The sequence below is a fragment of the Aythya marila genome (genome assembly GCF_965140915.1).
Source record: "Aythya marila genome assembly, chromosome: 9".
Taxonomy (NCBI): domain Eukaryota; kingdom Metazoa; phylum Chordata; class Aves; order Anseriformes; family Anatidae; genus Aythya; species Aythya marila.
Window position 1 is genome coordinate 17,083,678 of NC_139050.1, and position 18,558 is coordinate 17,102,235.

Genomic DNA, 18,558 nt, shown 5'->3' on the forward strand with positions numbered 1-18,558 from the left:
GTGTCCCCCCCGTGTCCCCCCACCCAGGGCACGCCGCCAGGGTGGCGGCCGGGCTCTGCTGCCCACGCCAATTACCGGACAATAATCGGGGCTGGGGGCAGCTCGGGGGGCACCATCCCATATCCCCGTCCCCGTGTGTCCCCCGTCCCCCCCCCCTTAACCCCCGGGGTCCCACCGCCACCAATTAGGTGCCAATTAGGTTAATGGGGTTGGCAGCGGGCACGGGGCTGAGCGGGGGCGCACGGCGGCGGTGCCGTGGGACCGGGGGTGGGGGCCACCAAACCTTGACCCCATAGAGCGACCCCGCGCCACCTGGGCCAAAAGGGGACGGGGACGGGTTCGGGTAGGGCCCTAGGGGATGGGGTATTGGGGACGGTCCCCGCTGGTAAAGGGGGGACAGGGAATGGGGCCCGAGGTGGGAGCCGGGGGGGGGGACACTTTCACGTGGGGTTGTTGCGGTGCCAGCGCCGCGCCTTTGATGTGCCACTGAGGCGGCATTGTGGGCGCCCCGCTGGCACAATTAGGGCCGGGGGGGTTGGGGGAAGCGGGAGGGGGGCGCGACACGGCCGGGGCTGCGGGCACGGAGGCACCCCTGGCCCTAATGGGGCACCCCTGGTCACCCCAAGTGGACACGGGGACATGGGCACCCCCAAACTGCCCCCAACAGGGACAAACTGTCCTAATAGGGGCAGGGGTGGGGGCATGGGAACGCTATGATCACCCCAAGTGGGCACAGGGACCCCCAAACCGCCCCAGGAAGCTGGGCACCCCTTTCCCCTAACAGGGGCGGGTTTGGGGTCACGGGCACCCCGTGCGCCCCAACGAGGTGACAGCCCCGTGACCGTCCCTGTCCCTACAAAGGACACCGCCAGCAAACGGGGCACGGGGACACCCCAAAAACATGGGGCACGCACCGAACCAACTCACAGACATGGGGGGGGGGGGCAATCCCACATCCCAGCACCCCACTCCCGGGGGACAAACCCCCCCCCTAATCCCTCTGTTCCCCTAAATGCCCCCATCTCCCGCAGCCCCCGCTCCCCTTTGAAGCGCCCGCCGCCGCCGCGTTCCCACCCCACCTCCCACCCCCGGCACCCCGACCCCCTCCAAACTCCCCGAGCTCCCAGCTGCCCCCTTCCCAGGGTTTGGGGCCAGATTTGGGGTTGCGGGTGGTTCGGGGAAGGGGGGGGCACCGTTGGCGGGGCCGAGCTTGGCGTGAAAATGATCAAGGGCCGCGGGCAGCGCCGGGAGCGCAGCGCCCGTCTGATGCTGCCCGCCCCGAAGGCCCCCGTCGAACAAAGGCGGCATTGAGGCCCCGAGCTGCGTCCCCAAACCCCGGACCCCCCCCCCCGGGATGGGATCTTGGCGCGACATTAATGAACTCGCCTTCTTTGTGCCCCCCTGGCCCCTCTCTCTCCTCCCACCCCCCCCCCCCCCGGGGGGCACCGTCTATAAATCCGCGCGCCTCCTCCGGCTCCTCGGGCGCTTTTGGGGCTCCCCCCCCCTTTTTTTTTTTTTTTTTTTTTTCAAATCCCCCAAATTTCCCCATTCCTAGCCGGGATGGAGCGAGGAGGGAAGAGGTTGTGGGGTGGTGGATCCTGGGTTTGTCTGGCCCCCCCCGTGCTGCTGCTGCTGCTCCCGCAGCCGGCCGGGGGGGCCCCCCAAGGACAGGGGCTGTACCCCATGCCGGCCGGCGTCCTACAAGGTGAGCGCACGGGGAGGGGGCTTTGGGATGCTTAACGGGGGATGCTGGAGGAGATGGGATCCGCTTTTTAGGGCCGGGGGGCACCACGATGGGTCCGTTATCCTGTGCCAGCCCTGGGGACAGCCACGTGGGGACACAGGAGGGGGGCACACCTGCCCGCGCTCACGCCCCGCTGTGCGCCCCCGCTGTGCCCAGCCTGACTCCAGCATGGAAAACACAGGGCAGGGGGGTCCCGGGTGGGTTGGGGGCGATGTGGGGGGGTCCCATGGGGTGGGGCTGAGCACCCCGATGCGCCCCGGCAGCGCTGTCGAGCCGGGGGACGCTGGTGCTGGAGGCGGCGCTGAGGAGCGCGCTGCTGGCGCTGGAGAGGGCCCGGGCGGAGCAGCAGCGGCAGCGGGGGGGCTGCAGGCTCTGCGCCCCCTGCCTCTTCCCCCCCTGCGCCAACCGCACCCGCCGCTGCCCACGTGAGTCCCGGCCCCCGTGGTCCTACCCAAATAGCACCCCATTCCCTAGAGACCCTACCCAAACGTTGCCCTATGCATCCCCTAGAGACCCCAAACACCCCAAGACCCCAAACACCCCAAGACCCCAAACACCCCAAGACCCCAAAGACCCTACCCATCCCAACACCCTACCCAAACCGTATCCCTCCCCATAAGTGTTCGCCCCCATAGTCTTCCCCAAAGCAGCGCCCAGACTCCCCAAACCCATCCATATCACCCAGAGACCCTACAAAAACATCACCCTACCCAAACGGTTCCCCACCCTCTTGATTTTTTTACCCAACCTGAAGCCCTACCCCAAATACCTCTTGATAAGAGCAAAATCCTTCCCAAAACATACCCCGGCACCCAGGAGACCCTACAAAAACAACCCAACGCAGCCCCCCACCGTTCCCCCTTCCCACCCGCCCCGGGGTGAGCCGGGTGGAGGCGGGCAGGGTGCGGGGGTGACGTGGGGACACCCATGACCCCGTTGTCCCCGCAGCCCCCGCTGTGCCCCCCGGGGTGCCCCCCAGCTGCCAGGCCCTGCTGGATGCCCAGGAGCACCCCGAGGTGCCCCAGCGCAACTGGGCGCTGAGCCAGGCCTGCGCCCCCTACCAGCTCCTGTGCCCCCCCCGGGGGGCTCAGCCCCACTGCGCCCTGCTCAGCGCCCAGCGCTGCCGCCGCCGCCTCCAGGAGTGCCGTGAGTGGGGACCCCCTTCCCGGAGAGAGGAGACCCTACAAAAACAAACAGGAGTCATCCAGGAGTGCCTGGAGGGGATATGGGGTGGGGGGTGCTGCTGGGGTGGGATGAGGGTGGGGGATTTGGGGAGGGGAGGGGTTGGAGGATGGAGCGCGGTGACGGGGGTCTCTGGTGGGATGGGAAGGTTGGGGGGGCAGGAAAATGGGGGGGGGAAGGAGGATCTGGGGTGAGATGTGGAGATTTGGGGGGTGGAGGATTTGGGAGCGATGGGGAACTTGGGATGGGGCAGCAAGGGGTGGTGGAGGAGCTGGAGTGGGGTGGGAGGTTGGGGGCACTGGGATATTGGGGGATCTGGAGGGGGATGGAGCATTAGTGGGGGGTCACAGAGGGATCGAGGTGGGATGGGGACATATGGGGTGGAACAGAGGACACAGGTGTATTGAGGGGTGCAGAATCTGGGGTGGGACAATGGGGAATGGGGGAACGGGGCACTGGGGGGGGGGGACAGGGAGATCGGGGACACAGCCACTGGAGGTGACGGGGCCACCTGGGGCGGGACAGCGGTGTTTGTTTGGGACGCACAGCTTCTGGGGGGGCACTGGGAGGAACGGGGACAAACTGGGGACACGGTGCCAACATCCCCAAACACCCACACACCGCCACAACCTGTCCCCGCAGGGCTGGCAGCCGCCACCCCGAGCGATGCCCCGGCAGAGGCGGCGATGCCAGGTGAGCCGGGGTGACCCCCCCCCGAATCCCCCAGCCCCATCCCCGGCTGCCCGCTGTGCCGGGGGGCAGAGGTTAGCGTCGGCAGCTGCCGGCCCGCGGGGTGCCCCCCGCCCTCCGCCCCCTCGCCTCCGTGAGCACGATGAGGCTTGACAGCGCGCCCCGTGCGGCGTGACCCCCCCGGGGGCCGCCTGCCAACCCCCCCTCCTCGGCCACTTCGGTGACCGTGGAGGAAAAGGGGGACGTCGGAGGGACCCCTACCACTCACCCTAATTTTATCCACCAGGGAGCTGCGGGCGCCGTGCGGGTCCCCCCGCCAACGCCACGGCCCCCCGAGGACGGATCATGGGGGGCAGCGTGGCCCCCCCGGGGGCCTGGCCCTGGCTGGTGTCGGTGCGGCTGCACGGGGAGCTGATGTGCGGAGGGGTGCTGGTGGGGCGCGCCTGGGTGCTCACTGCTGCCCACTGCTTCGCCGGGTACACGGGGGCACGGGGATGTGGTGTCCCTGCAGAAGGGGGCACAGGGTGGCACTGATGTCCCCCCCCAAAAATTTTTGTCCCCGTCCCTGGACAGGACCCAGAACGAGCTGGCGTGGACGGTGGTGGTGGGCGACCACGAGCTGGGCAAGCAGGACCCTGGCGAGCACGCAGTGCCTGTCAGGCGCATCGTGCCTCACCCCAAGGTGAGGTGGAGGTGGAGGTGGAGGTGGAGGTGGGCACCCCCAAACCAGTCCTGCACGCCCCAGGATCCCCCCCACGCTCCCCCCCTTTTTCCTTCCAGTTCAACCCCAAGACGTTCCACGGGGACCTGGCGCTGCTGGAGCTGGCGGTGCCGCTGGCCCCATCGGCCACCGTCAGCCCCGTGTGCCTGCCCAGCGGCCCCACAGAGCCCAGCCCCGGCACCCCCTGCTACATCGCGGGCTGGGGGTCCCTCTTTGAAGGTAGGTGCCCCCCGGCACCCACGGGGTCAGCGGGGTGTCCCCCTTGGCAGAGAGGTTGGGCGCTGAACTCGGGTGCCACCCCCTCCCCAGCGCCTGGTTCCAAGCCAAGGGCGCAAAAGAGGGGAGCGTGTGGGCACCCCAAAAGAAGGGGCTGTGTAGAGGGGACCCCATAACGGGTGCCTTGCCTGGCAGAGGGGCCGTCAGCCGAGGTGGTGATGGAGGCACAGGTGCCCCTGCTCAGCCAGGAGACGTGCCGGGGCGCCCTGGGCAGGGAGCTGCTCACCAGCACCATGTTCTGTGCCGGGTACCTGTCCGGGGGCATCGACTCCTGCCAGGTAATTCCCCCCCCCAGCTCCGCAACCCCTCTGGTTGGGCACGGGGGGAGCACACGGCGCTGGCACGGCACGGCCGGGCTCCCAGCGCGCTCGGTGCTCCCCACTGATGTACAGACATCCCCTGCAGGGCGATTCGGGGGGCCCGTTGGTGTGCCAGGACCCCTCCTCGCGCCGCTTTGTCCTCTACGGCATCACCTCGTGGGGTGATGGGTGCGGTGAGAGGGGCAAACCCGGTGTCTACACCCGTGTTGCTGCCTTTGCAGACTGGCTCAACCTCCAGATGGACCGTGAGTGGCCGAGGGGCACGGGATGGCCGTGGGAAGGGGTGCCACGGGGGTCCCACAAGGTGATGGGGGGGGCTCGGCAGCTTATGGCAACCCCGCTGTCCTCGCAGCCGCCCCTGGCAGCCGGGAACCGAGCTGCTTCGAGCTGCTGGCCCTGTCGAAACTGCCCCCCGAGGGGCAGCCCCCCGAGCGCACCCGCCTCTGCTCCTTCTACGCGGGGTCCTGCCGGGCACCCCGGGGCCAGGCCGCCTGCGCACGCCTTGCTGAGGACACCTGCCGTGCCCGGGAGAGGCGATGCGGTGAGACAACGCCAGGGCACGGGGGCTGTGTCTGGATGGGGACGGGTTGGGGACATGCCGTGCCGGCACGGTACCAGGGACGTGGTTCTCTCGCTGCGCTCCCCCCAGAGCTGCACTCCTACGCCCAGACACTGGTGGGGCTCCTGCGTCGGGCCGGGGATTTCATCCGGAACCAGGTGGATTTCTCCTTCCTCACCCGGGCTCTGCCCCAGCTCCTGGGCAAGATCTACGGGCACCTCTTCCCTGCCCGTGTCCGCAGGGATGCTCCAGGTACCCACCCGCCCTGGCTGTGCCACCCCGTGGCCCTGTGGGGACACGCCACCCTCGTGCTGGTGGCTCGGGCACCCCTACGCCGTGTCCCTCCTGTCCCCTTCTTGTCCCCACAGACGTGGCTGTGGGAGGGGAGCAGCCTAACCCCAAGGCAGAGGGACCCCGGAGACCCCCCACCAGGTAAAGGGGGACACAAGGGCATGGTGGGTTATGGGGGCTGTAGGTTTTGGGGAGGTGGGCGAGATACCCATGGGCACTGATAGGGCTTTTTGGGGACAGCTCAAGGCAGTGGGATCCTGCTCTTCCTATAATCAGGTCCCAAGAGGGGTGTACAGGGGGTGGCAGTGCCCAAGGGACGGGTGCCTGGCTGAGTTGTCCCCACTGTGCTTGCAGGCGGGGAGCCGGGCAGTTGCCCCTATTTGTGGGGCTCTTTGGGGCCGTGGGGCCCCAGCTGCAGGACTGGGTGCAGGCGCTGAGGGCCATGGATGGGGGCAGCCCCCTGGAACCCACCCCAGACGGGCAGCGGCTCCCCGGGGAGACGTGGCTCTTCTTGCAGGTATTTGGAGAGGGATGGGATGGGATGGGATGGGATGGGATGGGATGGGATGGGATGGGATGGGGGGAACCCCTGCTGCTCCAGTGACAGTGCCAGCAGGGACCAAACCCCACTGCCTACCCTGTCCCCCTTCTTCCCTTCCCCGCAGCAGGGCGAGGAGGAGGTGGAGGAGCTGGTGGGACAGGGCAGAGCTTTCCTCACCCAGCTCCGGGCAGAGCTGGACCTCGACACCCCCCTGGAAGCCACGCAGCAGCAGCAGGCACCCGGAGAGCCATCGGGGACCCCCACACCAAACCGTGAGCCCTGGGGGGGCATCGGGGTTGTCATTTCCACCCAGCTTTGTGCCCAAGCAGTGGCCACCGACGGCGTCCCCAACAGGGTTTCCACGCAGGGTTGGTGCCGAGGGAGAAACGTGAGCTGGTGCCCACACAGCCTGGGCTGGAGGAGGAGGAGGAAGAGGAGGAAGAGGAGGCAGGTGAGGGCAGAGGTAAGCACCCCCCAGCCCCAGGTGCTGCGGGATGCCACAGGGATGCCGGAGATGGCAAACCCAGCCTCGGCTTTGCACCCTGGGGCTGGTGACAGTGCAGTGCCCCCACCCACCCCCTGACCCCATTTCCATCTCTCTCCTGTCCCCCTCCCCGGGGTCCTGCAGCCTGCCCTGGCCTCAACGCCTCGGCGCTGCGGGTGGGCGCGGTGCAGGAGCTGTACGCATGGGTGCTGCGGGTGCCGGAGCCGGACCTGGCCATGACCTTCCAGGAGGTGCGTGGGGCAGCCACCCCCCCCCGGCACCTCGCCGTCCCCAGCTGGCCAGCAGCGTGTCCCCTCGCCCCGGGGCTGACGGTGTTTTCCTCCCCTGGCAGATCCTGGTGGACCTGGGCTCCAAAAACGCCAAGGGGCTGTACCGGGCGCAGGTGAGGGCCACGGTGGGCGGCCGCCCCACAGCTTTCGCTGGCCTCGTGGGGCTGGAGAGCGACTCGCTGGCCCGCAGCATGCCCGGCCTCGTCGCTTTGGCCCTCGAGGCTTTGAAAACCTAGGGGAGCTCAGGCTCTCCCACTCCTTTGTCCCCCATTGTGCCTCAGTTTCCCTCCTCCCACCAACCTCCCGGGGCAGTGGGGGGCACCTGGAGCATCCCGGTTGGGGTCCTCAGCCCTCCCCTCCCTGGTACCCCCACCTTAGCAAGCCCCCCGCACCCCGTATTCCCCGCAGGCACACGGACTATTATTTATTTGTACAGAGAAAGGTTTATTTTTCAATAAAGAAGGGCTCTATTTTCCGGTAGAATTTGTTTTTTCCTCTCTTTTTTCACCCTCCCCTTCACCTCACACCCCCAAGCGATGCCCCCATCCTCAGGTCCTGCCCCCATTATCCAGGGGGGAGAGGGACCCCAATAGGGTCAGGCAGCCCCTGCCCGCCTCAGCACCCTTTTCCTTAGAGTCCAGCACCGGTGCCCACCCCACGTGAAACCCCCCTCCCAGGGGACGTGCCCCCGGTGGGTGCCAACACCTCCAGCTCATGGGGCAGCACAAAACTGCCCTCGAGCAGCATCCCTGGGGCTGCCGGGTGGTGGGGAAGGGTCTGCTCCTCCCTGCTTTGGGGTGACGAGGTGGCACCGTGGGGTGGCGAGGCCAGCTGTGCCTGCCCGTCTCCCTTCTCCCAGCACGGGGGTGCCGGAAACAAGGGGGCCACGGGGGGGGGGTATCCGGTGCCGGCACCCTTCCCCCTCGGCACCTGGCACCGTCCATCCCGGTGGCCGGACATCCGCCGGGCCAGGCCAAGCGGGGAGGTGGCGAGGAGCTGGCACGGCGCGAAGGCACCGCGGGCACTGCATGGGGGACCTGCTGCTGTGGCTGGCCCTGCTTGGGGCACTGGTGGTGTGGGGTGAGCGGGGCCCCGGGGACTGGGAGGTGGGGGTGCTGGGGGTTCCCCCAAGGCTGTGTTTTGGGAACTGAATGGCAGGGATCTGTCACCGAGCATCCCTTGTGCTGCCGTACCCAGCGCTGTGTCCTCACCGTGCGTCTGTCTGTGTGCACTGTCCCTGTGTCTGTGTCCCTGTATGTGTGTAGGTGTCTGTGTGTGTGTGCATGCTGCTGCTGCCTCCATGTGTGTGTCTGTGTGTCCCTGTGTGTGCACAGCAGCTCTGCATCCTTCAACATCTCCCTACACATCCTGGTCTGTGTCCGTGTGTCCATGCGTGCACGTGCTGGGTCTGTGTCCAGGTGTCTGTACGTCCCTGTGTCCATGCGTGTCCATGTGTCCCCACGTGTGTGCCATCCCTGCACACTCTGTGTCCCCACATGGCACCAGCGTGCAGCATCCTGGCCAGCTCCTGTCCCCTCCATCCTCGCCCTTCCCTGCCCTCGCTGGGCATCCCTGCTGGGGGTGAGCAGCAACCCCCAGCCCCCTGTGGCTCTGCCTGACCCCGCGCCCCCCAGGCGGGCTCTGCGTTAACCAGGAGGAGCGGCTCATCCACCACCTCTTCGAGGAGAGGGGCTACAACAAGGATCTGCGCCCCGTCGTCTCCACCGACCAGGTGGTGGACGTCTACCTGGCCCTCACCCTCTCCAACCTCATCTCGCTGGTGAGCCCCAACAGGCAGCAGCAGGCTGGCTGCACCCCAAAAAGGCTGGTTTGGGTTGGGGGGGGGGTTCTGGGGAGAGCTGTGGCATCTCCGTGCCCCCCCGCTGTTGTTGCAGAAAGAGGTGGACGAGACGCTCACCACCAATGTGTGGCTCGAACAAGTGAGTAGGGACAGGAGGGGAAAGAGGACAGGGACCAGTGCTATGGTCCCTGTCCCCGTGCTGTCACCCTGGGTGTCACAGCATCAGCTGTGGGGTGGCCTGGTGTGGTGAGGGGGTGACCCAGGGGTTGTCCTCCACCAGGGCTGGACGGATTACCGCCTACAGTGGAACAAATCCGAGTTTGGGGACATCGAGGTGCTCCGCCTGCGGCCAGAAATGCTGTGGCTGCCTGAGATAGTCCTGGAGAACAAGTGAGCCCTGCTTCAGTTTCCCCTCCCCAACCTCCCCGGGCAAGCAGCCTCATCCAGAGCCGTCCCCAGGCGCCAAGGGCTCTCCCTCGCCCTGCTACCACCTCGTTTTTTTTCCCCCTCGCAGCAACGACGGGCTCTTCGAGGTCGCCTACTACTGCAACGTGCTGGTCTACAACACCGGCTACGTCTACTGGCTGCCGCCTGCCATCTTCCGCAGCGCCTGCCCCATCAACGTCGACTTCTTCCCCTTCGACTGGCAGAACTGCACCCTCAAGTTCAGGTGCCGGGGGCAGGAGGGTGGCCAAGGAGCCGGGTCCCCAACCCCGCGGTGCCCATTGCTGTTGGGTGCAGCACGGGGAGGGATCCAGGACCCTCCTGATGGAGGATGGAGCTGGTGGGTGCAGCCCCTCACCGCCTGTCCCCCCCCCCAGCTCGCTGGCGTACAACGCGCAGGAGATCAGCATGCACCTGAAGGAGGAGAGCGACCCGGAGACGGACAAGTATTACCGCGTGGAGTGGATCATCATCGACCCCGAAGGCTTCACAGGTAGCGTTGGTGCTCTCTGCCGTGTCCCGTGGCAGTTGGGGACACCCCAGACCAGGGGCTCGGGGCACCCTGGTACCTGGGGACTGCTGGGGGTGGTGAGGATGGCCCAAATGTCCCAACAGAGAACGGCGAGTGGGAAATCATCCACCGCCCGGCCCGCAAGAACATCCACCCCAGCTACCCCCCGGAGAGCAGCGAGCACCAGGACATCACCTTCTACCTCATCATCAAGCGCAAGCCGCTCTTCTACGTCATCAACATCGTCACGCCCTGCGTCCTCATCGCCTTCATGGCCATCCTCGTCTTCTACCTGCCCGCTGACAGTGAGTGGCCCCATGGCACCTGCACCGGGGGCGTGGGGACACCCCGATGCCCAACGTGGGGACATCCTGGCACCAGGACACCCCAGTGTAGGACCCTGTCATCCCTGAGCAGGGTGTAGGATCACCCAAGTGGGACCTTGTGCTACTCCTACAACAGAAAACCCCACATGGGGCCCTTTAGGGTGGGACACTGGGAGGGGGACCTGCGGCAGGCTCGCCCTGAGCTCACCTGCTCTCCAGGTGGTGAGAAGATGACCCTGGTGATCTCGGTGCTCCTGGCCCAGTCCGTCTTCCTCCTGCTCGTCTCCCAGCGCCTCCCCGAGACCTCCCACGCCATCCCCCTCATCGGCAAGTGAGTCCTGGGCACCGCCGGGCACAGCGAGGGCATTTCGGGGTCCCCGGGGTGGCTTTGCACGTCCCCACCCCCTGTGCCAACGCCACCCCAGGTACCTGCTTTTCATCATGCTGCTGGTGACGGCCGTGGTGGTGATCTGCGTCGTGGTCCTCAACTTCCATTTCCGCACCCCCAGCACCCACATCATGTCCGACTGGGTCAGAGAGGTGAGGGGGGGGAACCCCGGGGTTGTCCCATCTGGGCCAGGTGCGCCCGGCTTTTGGGGACAGAAAGCGGGGACACGGCGACGTCCTGTGCCCAAGGTGTTCCTGGAGAGCCTGCCCCGCTTGCTGCGCATGTCGCAGCCGGCGGGGAGCGCGGCGGGCGCCCCGTGCATCCGGCGCTGCAGCTCGGCCGGCTACATCGCCAAGGCGGAGGAGTACTACAGCGTCAAGTCCCGCAGCGAGCTCATGTTCGAGAAGCAATCGGAGAGGCACGGGCTGGCCAGCCGCGTCACCCCTGCCCGTGAGCCTCAGCCCCTCTCTGTGGGGATAGGGGGGGACACAAGGAGGGTGGCTGTGCCCTCTGAGGGGTCTCGTGCCCCCCAGGCTTGGCACCAGTGGGGACGAGCGAGGAGCAGCTCTACGAGCAGCTGAAACCTGCTGTTGATGGTGCCAACTTCATCGTCAAGCACATGCGGGAGAAAAACAGCTACAATGAGGTGGGGGCCGTGGGCACGGCGGGGTGGAGGGGGGCTCCCCATGCCCACCGTGCCCCCGCTGCCCTGCTCCTGGCTCCCTCCCCAGGAGAAGGACAACTGGAACCGCGTGGCCCGGACCCTGGACCGCCTCTGCCTGTTCCTCATCACCCCGATGCTGGTGGTGGGCACGCTCTGGATCTTCCTCATGGGCATCTACAACCACCCGCCGCCGCTGCCCTTCTCCGGAGACCCCTACGACTACCGGGAGGAGAACAAGCGCTACATTTAGGGTGGCCGGGAGGAAGGGGGGGTCCTCTCTGCTCACCCCGCTGTGGCTCGGGGAAATAAAGCTGGGTGCTTCTCGCCGCGGGGCGCAGAGCTGGTGCCTGCTCTCGGTGTCCCACCCAAAACGCCGAGCACTGGTGTGTGCCAGGGGGGTGATGCCCACCCAGGGGATGGGTGCTGCTGGGTGTTCTGGTGCTACAGAGGGCCATGACCCCCAGCCAGACCCCCAGAGGTCTCCCCCATCCTGCAGTGCGTGGCTGGGGCCCAGGGGGTGTCTCCTTCCCCGGCTCAGCAGTGGCCGGCCAGGGCTCTGGTTTCAGGGGGCACAGCTGACGTCCCCCGTGCCGGTGGTGGCCTGGGACAGCTGCCACATCCTCTCCACTGAGCCAGGAATGTGCTGCTCCCCCCGACATGGGGCCGGGCAGGATTCAGACCCTTGAGGTGGGCACTGCTGAGGGGACCTGCCTGCCCTGGGAGCCACTGGTCACTGCTGGGGGGGACACAGGGCACCGCTGGAGGTGTTTGCAGGGGGACACCCCCTTTCCATAACCCACGGCCACATGGCTTTCCACTATGGGGCCATACATCCTTTTCTGGGGGATATGGAGGAAAGGAGGCAATCATTTTGCCCCCAACCCCACTTCCACACCCCACCAACAGCACAAAACACCACGGGAGCCACCCAGCACACCGCCACCACTCCGCTGGTGGTGGAGGGAGGGGGACAGGATGGGACGCGGGCTGCCTCCCACCCCTCCCTGCCCCACAGGAGCAGCTGACGGGGTCGGGGACAGCTGTCCCATCCCGCCGGGCGCCAGGCCCAGAAGCTCGGCGTGCAGGCGGCCGAGCGGAGCCCCAGCCCCTGCGCCCCACGGCTCTGCCATGCGCGGCCTCCTCCTCGCCCTCTGCGCCCTGGCAGGTAAGGGGTGCCCACCCCGCGGTGTGGGGGGAGCGCTGGGGGTCCCCCCTTCCACTGTCTTTGTCCTTGGGGGCTTGTCACCCATGGGTGCACGACTTCGTGCACCGTCCCCCTGGGTGTCCCCATGCCCTGTTTGCGCACTGCCAGGCACCTTCAGCGGTGCGTGCGCCCCCTCCCCATGCACGACCCCCCCCCAGCCATGCCAGCAGCCCCTTGGGGCATCACCAGCCCCCTCATCCCCACCCTGGGGTGCCCCCACGGTGCTGCGTGGCCCCCCCCCAGGCGTGAGCTGCAGGAACCAGGAGGAGAAGCTGCTCCAGGACCTGATGACCAACTACAACCGGCACCTGCGCCCGGCCCTGCGCGGGGACCAAGTCATCGATGTCACCCTCAAGCTCACCCTCACCAACCTCATCTCCTTGGTGAGACCTCCCCCAGCTCCCAGCAGCGGGTGGGAGCAGGGACCTGGGGTGCTGGGGTGATGCTGCAGGGGCCCAGGTGGCCCTGGTGGGATGGGATCTGTCCCCATGCAGGGGACAGATGGCTAAAGCCACATCCCCCCTTCTTTGCTTGCCAGAATGAGCGGGAGGAGACCCTCACCACCAACGTCTGGATCGAGATGGTGAGACCTCAGACAGTCCCTTTGCACCTCGTGGTGGGCTGGCACCGTAACCCACCCCCCCTTTTGTGGGTGCCCCCTGCTGTGCCCGTTTTGGGGACAACACGGGACAAGCAGCCCCGGGGAGCACCGTGACCCCCTTTCTCTTTGCTCCCCTTGCCCAGCAATGGTCTGATTACCGCCTGCGGTGGGACCCCGAGGACTACGACAACATCCAGCTGCTGCGGGTGCCCTCCACCATGGTCTGGCTGCCCGACATCGTCCTGGAGAACAAGTGAGCCCACTCCGGGGTGCAGCAGGGTCACCTCCCCACGCGTGGGGTGACAGCCTGGGGCTGAGCCCACCCTTTTTTCCCCCCCAGCATTGACGGGACGTTCGAGATCACGCTCTACACCAACGTGCTGGTGTCCCCCGACGGCAGCATCTACTGGCTGCCCCCCGCCATCTACCGCAGCTCCTGCTCCATCCACGTCACCTACTTCCCCTTCGACTGGCAGAACTGCACCATGGTCTTCCAGTGAGCACCTTATTGTGGGGTGGGGGGGCTCCAGAGGGACAGGGTCACCCCTTGTCCCCAAAACCTCGTTGTCTTGCAATGAATCCCACTTGCAAAGTGCCACCAAGCTGTCCCCTGGCACCCCGTGACCACCGGGAGGTGAGGGGCTCCTGAGCCAAGCCAAGTGGCCAAAAAAAAAGCAGGAGGTGGCCTGCTGCATGCCGCCTGTCCCTTCCCAGGTCCCAGACCTACAGCGCCAACGAAATCAACCTGCTGCTGACGGTGGAGGAAGGCCAGACCGTGGAGTGGATCTCCATCGACCCCGAAGCCTTCACAGGTAGCCCCACGCCCCCCAAAAAACACGAGCAGCCCACCCTGGGGGCACCCAGAAACCTGCTGCAACGCCGCTGGCTGCCAAAATCAGGGCGGTGGGGAGCGGGGGGAGAGGCTATTAGCAGCCCTTGCCATTACATGGGTACTTAAGTTATTAGTGGAAGCGGGAGCCGGGGAGAGATTTGTTTTTCCAGCCCCCCCGGCTCGCCGCTCTCACCGCCTGGCAGTCCCTCCCGGAGAGCGCTGCTCCCGGCAGCTTGATTGATGTTGGGAACGTAGCTGTCACGGCCAAACGATGACGTTTTCCATCACATTTTAATTGCATAGTGAAGGAACAAAATGCTTTTCGGGCGGAGAGATTTATTTTTTCATTACCGGCCCGAGCTGCGATCTTGATTGGGAAAAATCTATCGCTCCCGCAGACGGCGGGGGAAAACAACGCGCCTTAATAAAGCGTCATGCTCGGCTTCCCCCACGGCTCCCCGCTGGCAGGGCGCTGGGGGGGACTCCCGGCCCCACACGTAACTCATCCTGGGAGCCCCTGTCCCCAAGGGACCCCCGGTGCCCCAGCGGTTCCCCCTCCTGTAGCTCTCAGGGGTATTTTAGAGCACCCCTCGGTGCTCATCGCCCTCCTCTGCCCCCTCATCGTGGCCCTAGCACCTCTCCCCGCACCGTGCCCAGCCCTCCTCATCCTCCCACCCGCGCTGGGGGCTGGCAGTGTCCCCAAAAGGACACGAGGACTCACCTGGTGGCATCCCTGCGTGGCAGAGAACGGCGAGTGGGCCATCAAGCACCGCCCCGCGCGGAAAATCATCAATTCGGGGCACTTCACCCCGGACGACACCCAGTACCAGCAGGTGGTCTTCTACCTCATCATCCAGCGCAAGCCCCTCTTCTACATCATCAACATCATCGTGCCCTGCGTCCTCATCTCCTCCATGGCTGTGCTCGTCTACTTTCTGCCTGCCAAAGGTACGCTGGTGCTGTGCCCGTGGTGGGCGCCGGGATGTTCATCCCCAGCTGCTCTATTTCAGAGATATTTGGGGTTTGGGGTGAATTTTTGGGTACCCTTGGGTTAAGCTGCCACGCAGGACTTGGTGGGTTCGTTGCTGGGGCAATTTTGCCGAAGCGGTGCCGTGCCCACACCGCTGCCCCCTGCCAAGCCTCCCCTTTGCCCCTCCTCGGCAGCGGGCGGGCAGAAATGCACCGTCTCCATCAACGTGCTCCTGGCCCAGACCGTCTTCCTCTTCCTCATCGCCCAGAAGGTGCCCGAAACCTCCCAGGCGGTGCCGCTCATCGGGAAGTAAGTGACACAAGGGGATGGGGTCACACTGGGCCAGCGGGGGTGTCCGGGTGCCAGTGCCCGTGGACAGGGCCCAGGCACGGATATCTGCCCTATCTGCTCATATCCTGGGCAAGCTGCCACGGCAGGAAGGGGAGAGGGAGCCAAGGCTCCCAGGCAGGACGTTCCAACCCTCCACGTGCAGGGTGACACGGGGTTACCGCGTGCCCATGTCCCACTGCTGGTCCCCAGTTTCCACCCCAAAATTCCCACTACCGTAGCTCGTAGCGTGGCAGCTGAGGCCCCGTGCTTCCTTCGCAGGTACCTGACCTTCCTCATGGTGGTGACGGTGGTGATCGTGGTGAACGCCGTCATCGTCCTCAACGTCTCGCTGAGAACGCCCAACACTCACTCCATGTCCCAGAGGGTGCGCCAGGTACCTGCCTCCAGCCCCCTGCCCCTGTGGGGATTAGGGGGGGCGTCTGGGGTCTGCCCTACTCTGTAGGCATGCCATAACCCGTGGTAGGGACCCCCAGATGTCCCCAAGGCACCGTGCTGTGCCGCGGACCCCTCTAAGCCACTACTGAGCACTGGGGAGCAGCGGGTGCCTGGTGACACAAGGGTGCTCCAGGGATGATGCGCTGGGACCCAACTGCACCCACGGGGTGCCCTGGGTGGTGTCGGGGGGACCAGGACCCCATGGGTGACGCTGTGCCCAGGTGTGGCTGCACCTCCTGCCCCGTTACCTGGGCATGCACATGCCGGAGGAGGCGCCGGGGCCGCCGCGAGCCTCCCGGCGACGCAGCTCCCTGGGGCTGATGGTGAAAGCCGACGAGTACATGCTGTGGAAAGCCCGGACCGAGCTGCTCTTCGAGAAGCAGAAGGAGAGGGATGGGCTGATGAAAACCGTGCTGGAGAAGATCGGTGAGTGCCCCAGGCGGGCTGGCGTTTCCCCTGGGTGATGCGCCGGGCTGCCCGGGGTGCTCACCGGTGCCTCGGGCCGTGCGCCCGCAGGCCGCGGGCTGGATAGCGGCTACGCTCAGGACTTCTGCCAGAGCCTGGAGGAGGCAGGCCCCGAGATCCGGGCTTGTGTCGACGCCTGCAATCACATCGCCAACGCCACGCGGGAGCAGAATGACTTCAGCAGCGTGAGTAGGGGCCGGGGTGGCACAGGGGGTGGCCGGGGGTGGCAAGGACAAGCCCTCAGTGCCCCCTCGATGCGCGCCCACAGGAGAACGAGGAGTGGATCCTGGTGGGGCGGGTGATCGACCGCGTCTGCTTCTTCATCATGGCCTCCCTCTTCGTCTGCGGCACCGTCGGCATCTTCCTCATGGCTCACTTCAACCAGGCGCCCGCCCTGCCCTTCCCCGGGGATCCCAAACCATACCTGCCCCAGTGACACCCGCCAGGTGATGCCAGGGGGTTGGATGTCCCCAAAATCTCCGTGCCCGGCTTCCTGGGGATAGGGGTGGCATGGCTCTGTCACCCCCCTGCTGTGGGGGTGATGGGGAGCACAGGGCGGCTGTGGTTGTGCCGAATGTGGAAGTAAACCTCGTGGCAGTCTTGTGGGCTCCCGTGGCTTCTTTGTGCCTTACTGCTGGGGTTATCCCCGTGGGATGACCCCCCCGAGGGCTGGCACCCAGCTGGGGACACACACCACAGGGTGGGGGTCCCAGCTCTGTGCCCCCCTTGCTGCTTACCTCGTGGTGGGAGCCAGCTGCCTGCGTCTGCTCCTCCGTGCTGCAGCTTGTGCTGCCCGCAGGCAGCTCCGGGATGTGCTGTGCCTCCACCAGCCCGGCCCCAGCTGCCTCTGCTGCTGCTGGAGATGAGCTGGATGCTGCCAGCAACCGGCTGCTGGCACTGCCAGAGGTGAGGGCACGGATGGGAGGGGGAGAAGCAAACCCCCAGCAGCTGAGACGTGCCTCTCTTGGGTGCTCGCAGCCTGGTCACGGCCAGGAGCCATCCGTCCGGCTGTGCCAGCCTGCCCCGTGCCCTCTGCAAGGTGGCTTTCCCTGCCCCGTCCCCAGAGGTGCGTGATGCCTGTGGCACAGAGACCAGGCGGATCCAGAGCTCTAAGCTGGCCCCTCAGAGCAGCAGGGATGGCTCCCACCCACCTGGGCTTGGGCACAGCCCCCTGGCCGTGATCTGGGTGAGGTGACCAGGTCCTGGGGCACGAAACTCCTCCAGGACACGGCCATCTCGCTGGTGGGTGGCAGCACCACGCTCCTGTCCCCCCACAGCCACACACAGTCGTGTCTTGTCCCAAGTCCCACAGTGGCTGAAGGGACAGGAGGTCCTGGTTTGGAGTCCCCAGCCCTGCGAGCTTCCTCACCATCACTCCCTGAACCAGACAACCCCAGCCCAGCCGTCAGCTCCTGCTGGACCAGCGGACAGGCAGGGCTCACAAACCTGCCACAGCCCAGCAACCCCTGGGGAAAGCAAAGCCCTGGGGATGGGTTCTGTGGCTTGAAGGGGTTCAACGTGCTGCTGGTTTCCTCAAAAGAAGCTACACGCGGATCTGAGTAAGTTTAAGGGTGGACAAAGCCTTTTTGGGATGAAGAGAACAGGGAAGGTCAAGGCTCACCGCAGATTTGGGGCTCCTGCTCAGGCTTGCTATCTGAAGAGGATCTGAAACCTCCTCCTAGGGTGCAACAGAGGCTGCTTCCCCTCCCAGACAACCCCGTGGCTATCTTTTCACCACTCTTACTAGCAGGACACGGTAGATCACAACCCAAAAGCACAGCTCAGAAACCAATCTGGCTCCATCCCTCCCCAACCCAGTGGAAGCACCAAATCCAGTGCTTCACACCGATCAAAGAACACCACTTTTCTTCTGCCCTCACGAATCCTCGTAACATTTAAGAGGGCAAACTCCAGGTCCCAGCCAGCTCGCTCCCTGAGCAAGAGGAACTGGTGCCGAGTTCCTCCAAATCTCAACCACAGCGGCAGCGGGAGGCACAGCCTCAGGGGAAGGGCTCTTCTGCATCTCTCTCGCAATGAGTATTTAAGGGCGAGCACAGCAGGACTGCAGCATTTTCCGATTTAATAGCAAGCCTGCGCTCATCAGCACCAGCTTAGGCGCAGGGCATGAGAAGCAAGAAGTGGGCGAGTACATGAAATAGCAGAGGTGGACGCGACGCGCAGCTGGGCACAACAACAGGACTAAAAACCTAAGTGATGTCATCTGCAAGAAGCTAAATGCGCTGTGGATAAAAGGAGCCTGCAGCTAGTATTTCAGCCTTGCCTTGCTAGGCTATTTTTGCTTAGATTGCCAAAATGTAATTACAACTAAATCCCCCTAACAAATACCAGAGAGCAGCAGGGGAGGGTTGTATTTAAAAGGAATTTTAAGTAGCAGCCGTAGTAGTACCTGATCACAGCAGGGAAAACAAACTGCGCCTGGGAAAGAGCATTTGGTTGAAAGCTGGTGG

At 65.6% G+C, this 18,558-nt stretch overlaps 3 protein-coding genes across 3 annotated transcripts; all 3 read left to right on the top strand.

Moving 5' to 3' along the window:
* Positions 1-1,560: 1,560 nt before the first annotated feature.
* On the top strand, positions 1,561-7,334 carry PRSS56 (serine protease 56; the record flags this gene model as incomplete). The annotated part of the gene is made up of 16 exons (XM_082767237.1): positions 1,561-1,705; positions 2,008-2,169; positions 2,693-2,890; positions 3,569-3,619; positions 3,903-4,092; positions 4,190-4,298; positions 4,397-4,556; positions 4,749-4,891; positions 5,019-5,178; positions 5,286-5,474; positions 5,583-5,744; positions 5,861-5,924; positions 6,138-6,300; positions 6,679-6,775; positions 6,953-7,059; positions 7,161-7,334. 16 exons carry the CDS (start codon positions 1,561-1,563, stop codon positions 7,332-7,334), a joined length of 2,274 nt encoding a protein of 757 aa, XP_082623363.1.
* A 746-nt stretch (positions 7,335-8,080) lies between these two features.
* On the top strand, positions 8,081-11,553 carry CHRND (cholinergic receptor nicotinic delta subunit). The gene is made up of 12 exons (XM_082767419.1): positions 8,081-8,178; positions 8,733-8,878; positions 8,994-9,038; positions 9,180-9,289; positions 9,414-9,569; positions 9,721-9,836; positions 9,959-10,159; positions 10,400-10,511; positions 10,606-10,720; positions 10,817-11,018; positions 11,102-11,214; positions 11,300-11,553. Exons 1-12 carry the CDS (start codon positions 8,127-8,129, stop codon positions 11,480-11,482), a joined length of 1,551 nt encoding a protein of 516 aa, XP_082623545.1. The 5' UTR covers positions 8,081-8,126; the 3' UTR covers positions 11,483-11,553.
* A 624-nt stretch (positions 11,554-12,177) lies between these two features.
* On the top strand, positions 12,178-16,684 carry CHRNG (cholinergic receptor nicotinic gamma subunit). The gene is made up of 12 exons (XM_082767558.1): positions 12,178-12,397; positions 12,680-12,819; positions 12,975-13,019; positions 13,181-13,290; positions 13,378-13,533; positions 13,752-13,849; positions 14,614-14,817; positions 15,034-15,148; positions 15,449-15,563; positions 15,847-16,051; positions 16,142-16,275; positions 16,359-16,684. The coding sequence occupies exons 1-12, from the start codon at positions 12,208-12,210 to the stop codon at positions 16,524-16,526; spliced, it is 1,680 nt and encodes a 559-aa protein (XP_082623684.1). The 5' UTR covers positions 12,178-12,207; the 3' UTR covers positions 16,527-16,684.
* The last annotated feature ends 1,874 nt before the right edge of the window (positions 16,685-18,558 follow it).

Excerpts from the sequence above, each read along its gene's own strand:
- CHRND (XM_082767419.1), top strand. The coding sequence starts at position 8,127 with ATGGGGGACCTGCTGCTGTGGCTGGCCCTGCTTGGGGCACTGGTGGTG. Across the intron at positions 8,879-8,993 it reads TCTCCAACCTCATCTCGCTG|AAAGAGGTGGACGAGACGCT; the intron begins GTGAGCCCCAAC and ends CTGTTGTTGCAG. Across the intron at positions 11,215-11,299 it reads AGAAAAACAGCTACAATGAG|GAGAAGGACAACTGGAACCG; the intron begins GTGGGGGCCGTG and ends CTCCCTCCCCAG.
- CHRNG (XM_082767558.1), top strand. The coding sequence starts at position 12,208 with ATGGGACGCGGGCTGCCTCCCACCCCTCCCTGCCCCACAGGAGCAGCT. Across the intron at positions 13,291-13,377 it reads GACATCGTCCTGGAGAACAA|CATTGACGGGACGTTCGAGA; the intron begins GTGAGCCCACTC and ends TTTCCCCCCCAG. Across the intron at positions 16,052-16,141 it reads AACCGTGCTGGAGAAGATCG|GCCGCGGGCTGGATAGCGGC; the intron begins GTGAGTGCCCCA and ends GTGCGCCCGCAG.